The 10,995-nt window shown below is 41.1% G+C and overlaps 1 protein-coding gene and 1 long non-coding RNA gene across 5 annotated transcripts in view; one reads left to right on the forward strand and one right to left on the reverse strand.

The window, feature by feature from the left end:
* The window catches only part of LOC105276832 (protein gustavus), a 75,929-nt gene that overhangs the window by 42,244 nt on the left and 22,690 nt on the right, over positions 1-10,995 (forward strand). Inside the window, exons 1-2 of one of the 4 annotated variants that reach the window (XM_011334762.3) lie at positions 5,694-6,212; positions 10,910-10,948. The exons of 1 other annotated variant lie outside the window; for it this stretch is intronic. In XM_011334762.3, coding sequence (XP_011333064.2) covers positions 6,184-6,212; positions 10,910-10,948 — 68 coding nt within the window. In that variant the 5' untranslated portion in view covers positions 5,694-6,183. Of the gene's footprint in view, positions 1-5,693; positions 6,213-10,909; positions 10,949-10,995 lie in introns of those variants that run through there. 2 more of the 4 variants (XM_011334760.3, XM_011334763.3) reach the window with 2 other exon arrangements.
* On the reverse strand, positions 1,679-10,145 carry LOC105276830. The gene is made up of 2 exons (XR_003407540.1): positions 6,262-10,145; positions 1,679-2,189 (listed from the first exon to the last, which is right to left on the reverse strand). It is a non-coding gene; the product is annotated as an uncharacterized LOC105276830 (long non-coding RNA).

Here is a 10,995-nt window from a genome sequence, read left to right on the forward strand (position 1 = left end):
GTTGTTCATCCGTTTGTTACAAATGACAAAACGACGCGAGCGGAATTGCTATTTTTTAAATGAATTTTCTCTGGCTTTTGTACGTGTGTTCATGTATTAAAATTGAAGGTTAAAAAAATAGCCGATGGCCGATGCGGCAAATTGCATTTCGAATGTCCCACTCCGCAACTTGCTTTGACTTTTTTGCTTCAGGGACGTGCGAAAGTCCCAATTAGGGTAATGGACATGTGTAATTTGTCCATTCAGGAGAAAATTGTTACGTCAGCGATACCTCGCAGCGTTAACATAAACAGTTTTTGAGCATAAAACAGTCGTGTCAAAGTTTTTTTATATAATTTAAAAGTACTCTGAGATATGGGTAAAAAAAGATTAAATTACTCCAGAGATATTATATTGGCAAGGCTACCGATTTAATATGATGATTATATTCCTCGTTAACCAGAGCTGCGAATGACGGGAGCATAAAAGACAAGGTGTGAAAAATGTTATATTTTTTATATCATAATGGTCGTGATCATTGATGCATTGTGTTTGAGCAATAATCTGCTATTTTTCAATGTATTCATTTAAACGTTTAATTAATCGTATCAAATCGGACGGCCTGACACAGCAATTTTCGCAGAGCGCAGGATGAAAATAACGGAACAAATTTCTGTTACGCAATATCGGTCAGTTTTACGATGATCGACAAAATTCAGGCATTGTACGATATCGAGGCATTTATCGAGTACTGTTACAACGCGGGAAAACGTCATAAACCCCCTCCGGGAATCTTTGCGGTTAATGGTATGGATAAAGTCCCGGGTTCGCATATCCGTCGTAAAATCATGGAAATTCCATGCGTTACCATGAAACGCGACGCGAGCCGTCATCATACCGCCTAGTCATCGGCCAGTAATATCGAGCGATTTCTTTTGAAATTACGCTTATCCGTCGGGACGAGATTAAATTATATGTACACGGCAAAAAGATGCATGAATAAAGAGCGACGGCGTTTTGTATCGCATGCTCCACGAGAGCGCGAAATAAACGCTGGCAATGATGTCTCAATAAGCTAGCCCGATGTACTCCCCGGAAATTGCGTAGATATTTTATAATCAAATCAGTGTTAACACGTTTTTACGATTTATCGGAGCGTGAAGAGGAGGTTGTCCTTTTCATCGATTTTCTTCATCGAGTTACTCGATGGTAAACCTGTTTGGGCATCCGTAACTCTGCGAAAATGATTTGCTCGTTCGATTAGCACCTCGATTCGGTCATTTCTCGAACCTTTCTCTGATTCCGTTGAAGTTACAGTCAGCAATGATTCATCGGAATATCGTTTCAGGATTTCTCGCGTGGCTTCCGCACGCCTCATTCACCGTCCTCCTCTCCGCTTTTCAACCGTCGTCCTGGAAACTTTTGGCGATACTGTACGCGCAGGTATAGGCCTCCTATATCTAGGTGAACGGAATTGAAAGGGAAGAGGAAAGGTAAAGGGCAGGTGCGACTATACGTACCTATGTACGGTCGCTGCACGCAGTTGCGCCCCTCGGCACACGAGGCGAACCGAGGCTATATCCAATTATTAAAATTAGAGGCTCTGTCGCCTTCGGTGAAACACTCTGGTAAGCGATCCTGCTGCAACTCGACTCCTCGTCATCATCGTCTCTTCTTCTTCTTCTTCTCGTTCTTCTAACGTTGCTGTTTTCCGTTTTGTACGCTGTCCCTGCGGTTTTCCTCGGGACGTTTTTCTCCTGCCGCAATGCTCGTCCTTTTATTACTTCTCTTTCGTCCTGTTTCACGTAAGCCGATCTCTTCATGTATTTCAGTCTCCCTTGAACTCATTTTTTCAATGGATTCGTGTTCTTTCTATTTTAAGCGTCGATGGAATTTGGAAAAAACTATTGGTGTATCAGCTTTAAAAAGATGATCACATTTTAGGAGTACATTTAAATTTAAATAATGTCTCTCTTTTTCTTCCTATTCTCTCTTTTTTTTGCGTAAATGACACACATTTTCAGGAAACGTTCTGTCCGGCTTTTAAAAGTGCAACTTTTTCGGTTTAGGCAGGAATTATGCATATTATTCGTACATAAAGTGACCATTCCACTCAACTTGAAGGAGACACAGAACGAGTAGTTTTTTGAAGAGACGGAGCTCCGGATTCCTGAACGAGTAGTTTTTCGAAGGTACGGAGCTCCGAATTCCTGAAAAGAATATTTCATAAGTCGCATGGGTCTAAAATGTAAAAGATTTCCGATAAGCTACCGCACGGTGGAGGAAAGGAAAGGAAGGCAGACACGGACCGAAGTATTCCCCCATCTCTGATTCTCGCGTGGCCTCACTGGTCAGACCTGACAAAAGCCGACCTTCGGACTGACATTCACTTCGCATCTGAGCCTCTTCGCCTTCTGCTGCCTCCGTCTTCTTTCGTCCGGCCGTTTTCCGTCGGGCTCTTGCCCTCTCTTTTTTATTTCTCGCGCTGGACTCCGGCTAACGTTATCCTCTCTCAGTCGTCCTGCCTGAACGGACGACCGCTGGGTCCGACCGACCTGTGCCGAGCACAAAGACTCGTCATTCCAGTCAACTCCGTGTCCTTCCTTTTCTACTTGGCCGCCGCCACCACATCGCGCAGGCGAAGCCTCGAGAGGAAGAACCGTCGTGTCCCTCTTCTCGCAAAGGAAATACCCGCGGATGAAGTACCTGGACGCGCCACTTGTTAGACAGGAATTGCACGTGTCATGTGTAGAGCTTTCAGCAAGATATTTATCGATCAACGCGAATGCGCGCTATTATGAATTCTTAATTAATAGGTGGAAAGAGAGAAAGACAGAAAGAGACACAAGATGTGTGGAACACACAAGTCATTTGCAAGATAAAATGTTTACCTTTCAGGCTTTTTGAAGCTACTTTGTCATTCAAGATGTGCATTAATTTTCATGATTCTATTCGGCTTTTTAACGGGATTTTTAATTATCCCCATGCTTCCGATTCTATTATCTCGTGCGACATTATGATATAATTATCTTGCTCGTTTCAACGGGCGGGAATTAAATTCTCCGGAATTTTTCTGTCTTCTTATATGACGTGTGCATTGATTGCATAAAGGTTTTAATTTTGCCGAGACATTGTATCACTCTTCTTATTTAGTATTTTTGAATAATGTTTCACGTAATCCTCCATCGATCCTCCATCAAGCAACTAGATTGTTCGCAGACAATATCAACTTCATTTGTTCGCACAAAGCTTCCTTCGAGGAAAAAAGAAAATGAGATTGCAAGCGAGCAAACTAATTATACGAAGGTAATTCTTAATTTATTTTCTCAGAAGTTTAATTTTGCGCGTGCAATACGTCATTCCAAGTCAAAGAGATCCGTAGGAAAGACTCCGTCGAATCGTCATGACTTTGAAATTCTTTTTCCTCTTCTCTTGCGTGATCTATCGATATCAATCGATCGATTTTGACATGTCGTTAAATATACCTAAATTATTTTGCCCTAGTGCTTGGACGTTCTCCACAGTTCTTTTATCTTTTCTTTCTCTCCAGCTTTCCCTATATTTGTCATTCCGTTTGATTGTCCTGGTGTATGACTTTTTCTTTACTTTGAGAAAGGGCCTTTTTGGACGGCTTGGGGCTTCCTTTCATTCAGCCTGTCCTAAAAACGTTTGTCCGTTTGTAACGGACGCATATGTAGATGGAGCTTGCTTTGGAATTTTTGCTAGTAGGAACCACCGTTTATTTGTCACCAAAAATGTCCAGTAGCGAAAGAGAAAGAAATACATTATAGCGTATCGTTCTCGCTGAAGTGGAACGAGACCTTTTACAAGTACGTAATTGAGTGGTGGCGTAAATGATGTAGCAAACTGTCTTACTGTGTTGGCAATAATTGGATGCTATTACAAGAACCTTGTTTCAACGTGTCCTTAAAATCAGAAGGACTAACTTGATAGTGACCATTATGACAAACAAGCAATTTAAATGCATAAAATGTTTTGTCACACACAAACGAGTGCACAGATTCACAGATTGTGTCAGTAGAAAAGTCAATTTCAAATTGACATCTACAACATGATCATATCTTTGTTGAACAGCCTCAACTGCAAAAGCGGTTTACGAGAAATGTCTGAAAAAAAGTTTAGAACAAAGTTTAGAATACACATGTGCATGTGTCTAATCTCGAATGAGTCCGCAAAAGGCACGGTCTTTAACGAATCTTGCCAGTTATCGATTTCTCATATATCTCAACGACTGTCACGACTACTTCAGTTGCTTTTCTGATGCTCTCGTTCTTCCTCTTCTTTCATCCTCTTCTCTTTTCTTCTCGCTCCATCCCTCTGTCTTTTCTTCCTCTCTTCTTCGAGTTTTAAACAACTATTAACTATTAATTGGTCGAGGTATTGGCAACGCATGCAATGCTTTTTCGGAGATAATTCCATGTCCGACCGAGCGACCGGCTGGTAGGTTCAGGGATAGGTCTGCGAAACCCCACTATACAAGGGAGAGAGAACGCTGGTGCTCTCCTCAAACGCGTTCCTCGTCTGTCTCTGTTTTACTTGTGGTCGTTCTCTCTCTTTCTCCCCTCCTCTCTTACCCCTAGTCACTCTCTTTCTCTCCCGTTTGCTCCTTCTCTCTCTCTGTTTCTCTCTCTCCCTCTCCCTCTCTCTCTTTCTCTATCTCTGGCGATACAGTCCCCTCGATAAACGTTTCAGTGCTAGGTAGGCTTAGGCATAGGCGTGGGTTTGCGAGGAGTCTAGTTCCAATAGCTAGCTAGACGGTCATGACGAATGTTCAGTTGAGAGAAATGCCGTCAGGTGCTATATTTAGGGTTGTACAAATGCACGTGCTATTGAAAAGTGCCGCAGAGCCTCTGACTTATTTATATTGTCTTACTGTGTTCTATTTTTTTCAGAGAGTTGCTCTATGGACGGTAAACTTTATTTGCACGTGACGCGACGTTGACACTTGTTTAAATAGCGAGGCACGCGATAGCGTAACAGCACCGTCATTGAAATCGCGGGATATGCATTCGCCGTACAAGGATTACATGTTTCCTGTTTGCACGGCGTGGTCGTTATACCTGGACGTAGCTCGAAAAATGATATTTTATTGATGAAGCGTGATATTGTTTGAGGAGGAAAATACGCCACGAGACGGTATTGTATGCTTTAAGTCCCTTTAAATTACGGATCTAGTTACAATGCCGCGCGATGTGCAATAAACTGTGCAATAAACTTTCCTACCGCCGCCTTAAGACACCGTAAGGCCAAAGGTCATACAAAATTATGAAACTGCTGCTAGAACATAATAACACCTAAACTCAAAGACTACAATAGTTATGCAATCACGGATTACATAATTTACGCGAGGACCAACCGCGGATTGTGCAATTTTGACGTTTCCACGTAATCATCATCATCACGTCGGGATCCCAAAATTTCATTAATTTCACTGATTTTATCAATCGGTCATCAATCAAATGCTCACCTTGAGACAACAAAGTACCTGAGAAAGATCATAATAATAATCTTTTCTTCGTGAAACAATTTCCACACACGTCGGCACGAGCGTTACGCCAATGCCGACTGCACACGAGCGTTCACACGGGGTGCCCCACACGAGCCCCACATGACTGTACCCACCCTCCCGCGTCCCGCTCAATCACCGCCACCCCTCACCCACCGCTCGATGCATGTTGGGCGTCGCGGCCTCAGTCGTCGTTGGAACGTCGCCGAGGTCGTGTCTCCTCTTCGCCTGGCATATCGGCGCCGCTTGATCTGCGTACGGGAGAGCTCGCGCGCGCGAGCACGCCGCACATACGTACATACACACACACACACACACACACACATACTACGCACCATGCGACCGGCTAACGATTCACACTGTGTCACGCGGTAAAACAAACGAACCGGTGCCGCTGCTTGGTGAAATCGCACGGATAAGTCTGCAAGAGGGATCACGACGAAGACGACGACGCGACAACGAACGCTGGTGTGCCGCGGTTGTCGTTGGCCAAGTGCATGTGCGCGAACAGTGTGCGATATTACCCCGTTGTCCGTGCCTCGTTACGCGCGCCTCCTGCTGTCAAGGGGGACAGCGGTGACCCCCCAAACGTGCAGGACTGTTAGCTGCTACCGGACCGGACCAAACACGGGAGGCAACGTGACAGACCTGGTGTGCACGTCGCGCGAGATCGAGATATGGATTGGTCGCTGAAGGCCCGCCGAACGTAAGTTCCTGCGGACTTGGAGCGCGAAGTGACGAGTCGAAAGAGTTACCTGGTCTTATCCTGCGCTTCGAAAGGGTCCGAGAGCCCATCAACGAGTCCGCGCCGAGTCGCGTAACTGCTTCTCCTTCGACGAGATCGTTCTCCGGAAGGAAGCCTTCCCCTCGAGGAGAGTCGCTCGTCGCAGCGATGCGCGACGTCACAGTTCGCGTTTTTCGACGGCGTTTTCCGAAAGTGCTCTCACCAAGCGCGAGTCGGAGTCTCCTTCCCACATCGGTGTCACGATCGAGTGCCAAGACGGCCAAAACGGATGAGGGGAACCCACAGTCAGGGTCGTGGTCGCTCCCGGGATGGCGCCGGAGCTAGTGACGGGTCTCGTACGTCACGGACGAGACCGTGCCGGGAACACCCAGTGCCGTTGATTTGTTACGTTCGTGGGGAGAAGTAACTCGGACCTCGAGGTCCGATCGTGAGATTCGGTTCTCGAGGTCGGTGCTGCATCGGTGTCCGCTCGTTTGATCGAACTAACCGGGATACTACACGTAATGCCCGCGCGTAATCACGCGCCCATCAATGGATCGTGAGAATCGGCGGAGGCGATGAGATCAGCACGAATTCCCGTAGCGTTGCGGAGCAATCGCAGAGCCGTCTCGCTCTGAAACCCGCCCGCGAACTGTCGGGACTGTTTAAAGGACGGATTCGAGACGATTGGAGTTCTGGTGAACGCATCTTTCGCGAACAGTCGCGCGGTGCTGTAAATACGGAAAATGTATTTTTGCATACATGTTCAGCATCGAGGTCGCAATTGATCATGCGTGCGTTCCGTGCCGGTTCCAATCTTGGCTTGAACTTTCCAAAATTGCTTGCGACACCGTCCTCATCATTGCTGATGAATAGTGATGCATCGGATACATGGGCGCCCTCTATATTTGCATTTCCAGAATTTCCAAGAGCACCGTCATCGTGGCCAATTATGTTAATCGAAATATCAGTCTCTCGGATTAAATCGATGATGAAAGGTTTTCATCGAGAGCGGACTCTTGCGAGTCCAAAGATCCTGAAAATTCTTTGTCGGTCTTTAGACCATTCCCACGAATGTTCCATCGCGATGCACAAAATATAATACACGATAAAACATGACGAAGCGCGGAAGAGCGTAATTTTGCTCCTGCGAAAGTCTCTGTATTACAATGAAGCGCCGAACAATGTGATTGTGATACGATTACTGGCACAAGTAGTCCCGGAAAAACTTTTGTCGACTAAACATTTTTATTTTAATTTTCCATGTTATTGTAAATATTACTTTTGTGAATTGTAATGTAACTACGAACATTCGTAAGAGCTTTTCTCAATATCACGTTTTAAACGGGTATTATCTTGGTGGAGAACCCTGGCAAAAGTGTACACAGGCTGGCCTTTCTCTCATTCATTATTCGTGTCGATTCCTTGCGTTTACTCGTACTTATGACCACGTTCTGGGTTGCATAATAACATGCATCGTAAGCCAACAATGTTGTCGCGTAATCAAATGGCACAGACGTTTGTTCCATCTGCGAACAGTGATGCGCATTGTTTTCCGTCAATAAAATTTTCACTAAATGAAGAGAGATTGCACAATTACAAATGGCAATCAATATATAATATTTTCGTCCTGACACAAATCTCTTTAAAGTATACGCGAACGATATTACAAGGATAAAATAAAATAAATATAATATTAGTGATAATAACTATGAATGATGAAATGCGATACATAAATGGATACAGAAATAGATACCAACGATATCAGTAGCATCATTGTATGGAAATGAATATAAAAGTCATTAATATGTAGATAAATGACAACAATATTAAATTTATATTGGCGCCCACGTAATAATGTGTTATGTTTCACAATTATAACTAAAATGAGATGGGAAATTAATTCAAAGACATTATGGTATTTAATAACAATCGTGCCTGTGCATTAGATAATATGATCAACCAACAGATCGCGAACTGGCAATCGAATCGTGAGGCTAATTTCGTGCATGTATGGCTTGGAATAACAAAACGTTCTGCATATATTCCGCGTAAGGTGGATATGTGTAAAATCGTTACATATGTCAGCTGATCAATTTGATCGACATGTATATAGTCACGATAATAGCGTCTATAAATTGCATTACTATTGGAACGCTTTATCATGTAATTAATTTTTCTGAAAGTTTTTCGATTTGTATAATTGGAGAGAATGAAATTGTGTGTGTGTGTGTGACAAATTTAATTTCAAATTCATCTACTTGCTAGACATGTTAAATTTATCTAAAAATTCATAACCCCATAGTTCTGAATAATGTAAATTTATGATGAGGTTGGTATTATGTTCTGGTATAACTGATTTTTGATAATATCTAGTTAATTTAGAATGAATTTTGTAAAGTGAATTTAAATCAGATTGTTATTTGGCTCTTTATATCATCTGCTTTTAAAGTTTCGTAACAATGGCGATAACAGTTGAAATGGGTGCAACACTCTCACAGTGACTTGTAATATTATTATAATAGCAATTACCACATTGTCTGTTATTTCTCTATCCGACGCTTTTGTGTCAGAAATTTCACGTGCTCACCATCACGTTTCTCTGTTCACGATGCTCACCGCTTCGACAATTATTTTTGTTTCTTTCGTATATAGTATCTTGCAGAAAAGTTTGTCTGGCGTAAACGAGCTTAGTTTTGTAGACCTGGTTGTGCTTGTAGTAGTTAATTGAAATTGAGTGCCTCCCACTCTCTTCTCCTATTCATATAGATTCGATAATCTCTATATTCAGATGCTCAGTCGCAATACCCCGTTACCCAAATTTACTTACGTTACTTACTCAATCATCTTGAATGTTACTCAAGTAACTTGCGTATCCAAAATTGCAAGTAATAGCAAACTATTAGAATACTTAGAATTACTTATTTCTAATCAGGTGTGTTTGTTCGGAAGCTTCTGTCCATTATACTAAAATTATATTAAAATTCATTATACTGTAAATTATCAATAATATTTGAGTGTGTAACAGTCACGTAAAAATACTCTAGCTACTCATTAAATTGTCTATAAGAAGTGTCTTAAACAACAGCATTGCATTTTATGATAATTATATGAAAATGAAATCGATGTAATGTATAGCTGGATACATATATCGATTTACATACTGTTACATTCCGACTTGTGTCTTCAGGTATAAGTATTTGTCTTTTCAATGTGTTTGCTTTTTCTATGCGCCTATTGTTTTCTTCTAAAAAACCGAAATAACAAAATAAGGAAAATTAAAGAGGTGGAGAGAGACAATATTATTACAGATATTGTTGAAATTTAAAAAAGACGAACGGAACACGTGGATACGGTTGAAAGAAAAGAAAAATAGGGGAAGAGGGCGGAGCAAGGAGCGATACAAGCGAGAATTTCATTGGCTCTGTTGCTACATAGTTCGAGTTTTTAGGAGAGAAATCTTTTAAGACAGTTCTTTCCAAGATTAGTGTCCGAGAGAACAGGGTTATAGTTACTTTGCTCACAGACAGTGACGAATACGAATACGAAGGCCATGTATAACTACTTTGTAAAATGGGGGTATGTACACGATACTTTTTTAATATACATACACATACATGCGCGTGCTTGCGTATGTGTATACAATATTTCTTATTATATAAGATAAGAATATAATATCTTGAAGTATATACAGGGTGTAACTTAAAAAGCGTCCACTAAGTACATAGCGTTATTCCTTATAGAAATTTGAGTCAAAAAATTCTGAACCATTTTTTTCTATAATGCTTAATAAAGCAGTAATTATTGAGTAAAGTCGCGTCAATCACCATCAACCTTTAGCCGCGCACACGTCAGTATATATATACATATATAATAATTATTATTATTAGTCAGTGTGTATGTGTGAATATACACACAAATATATATGTATCGGTTAAGATATACATGTATGTGTGTGTGTACTTAGCCGATATATTTATATTATATATTTGTGAAGATTTTACATAATTATTTATGAGGAGAAGCTACAAGGGAAAATTAAGTGCTCCTAGATTTTCGTCGAGAGAAAATTGACATCAGACCAATTAAAGCATATGTAGAAGCATTGGCCATACTTCTAGCATATCATGTGTAACCGGAAAGCGATATTTATTTCACCACGTGTTCGGTAACGCCGGCTTCTTGTTAACAGAACGCTCGATGAAAGAAGACTTCTCTTGTTTCCTCTTCGACTGCGTTTTTGCTTTCCCAACAAACTGATCGCCTTTATTCCGTTAAATATCTTTTTTAACAAGTTGATGAAAATATTTATTCATTCGATTGATAATTCGGCGAATAACGAATAATCGATTATTATGGTGGATTATAATCGATTACCATCTTTTACAAGTAACACATTAAATTTATTTATATTAAGTTTACAGAGAAAATGTTCGATATTTTCTTAAATTACACAGAATAGTGAAATATTGTATAATCATGAAAAAATTTTGATACTGAGAAAAACAATTATCTATGCGATTTATTTTAAGTAATTTTCCAGTGTGATTGTTCATTGTAAATTTCCACAAATTTTGTCGCGATGCAAGTCGCATAATACAAGATTATAAGTCTATAAAAGCTAGTTTAAAATTATTAGATATATAAAAAATGATTATTCTTTTATTTTTTTCTTTCAGAGTGGACCGTTTCGTAGCGAGCAAAAATGAAGACACGAGGTACAGATCTTTTATCATTTATAAAATTACGATTTTTATAGATCGAT

The sequence above is a fragment of the Ooceraea biroi genome, chromosome 2, assembly GCF_003672135.1.
Source record: "Ooceraea biroi isolate clonal line C1 chromosome 2, Obir_v5.4, whole genome shotgun sequence".
NCBI classification, from domain to species: domain Eukaryota; kingdom Metazoa; phylum Arthropoda; class Insecta; order Hymenoptera; family Formicidae; genus Ooceraea; species Ooceraea biroi.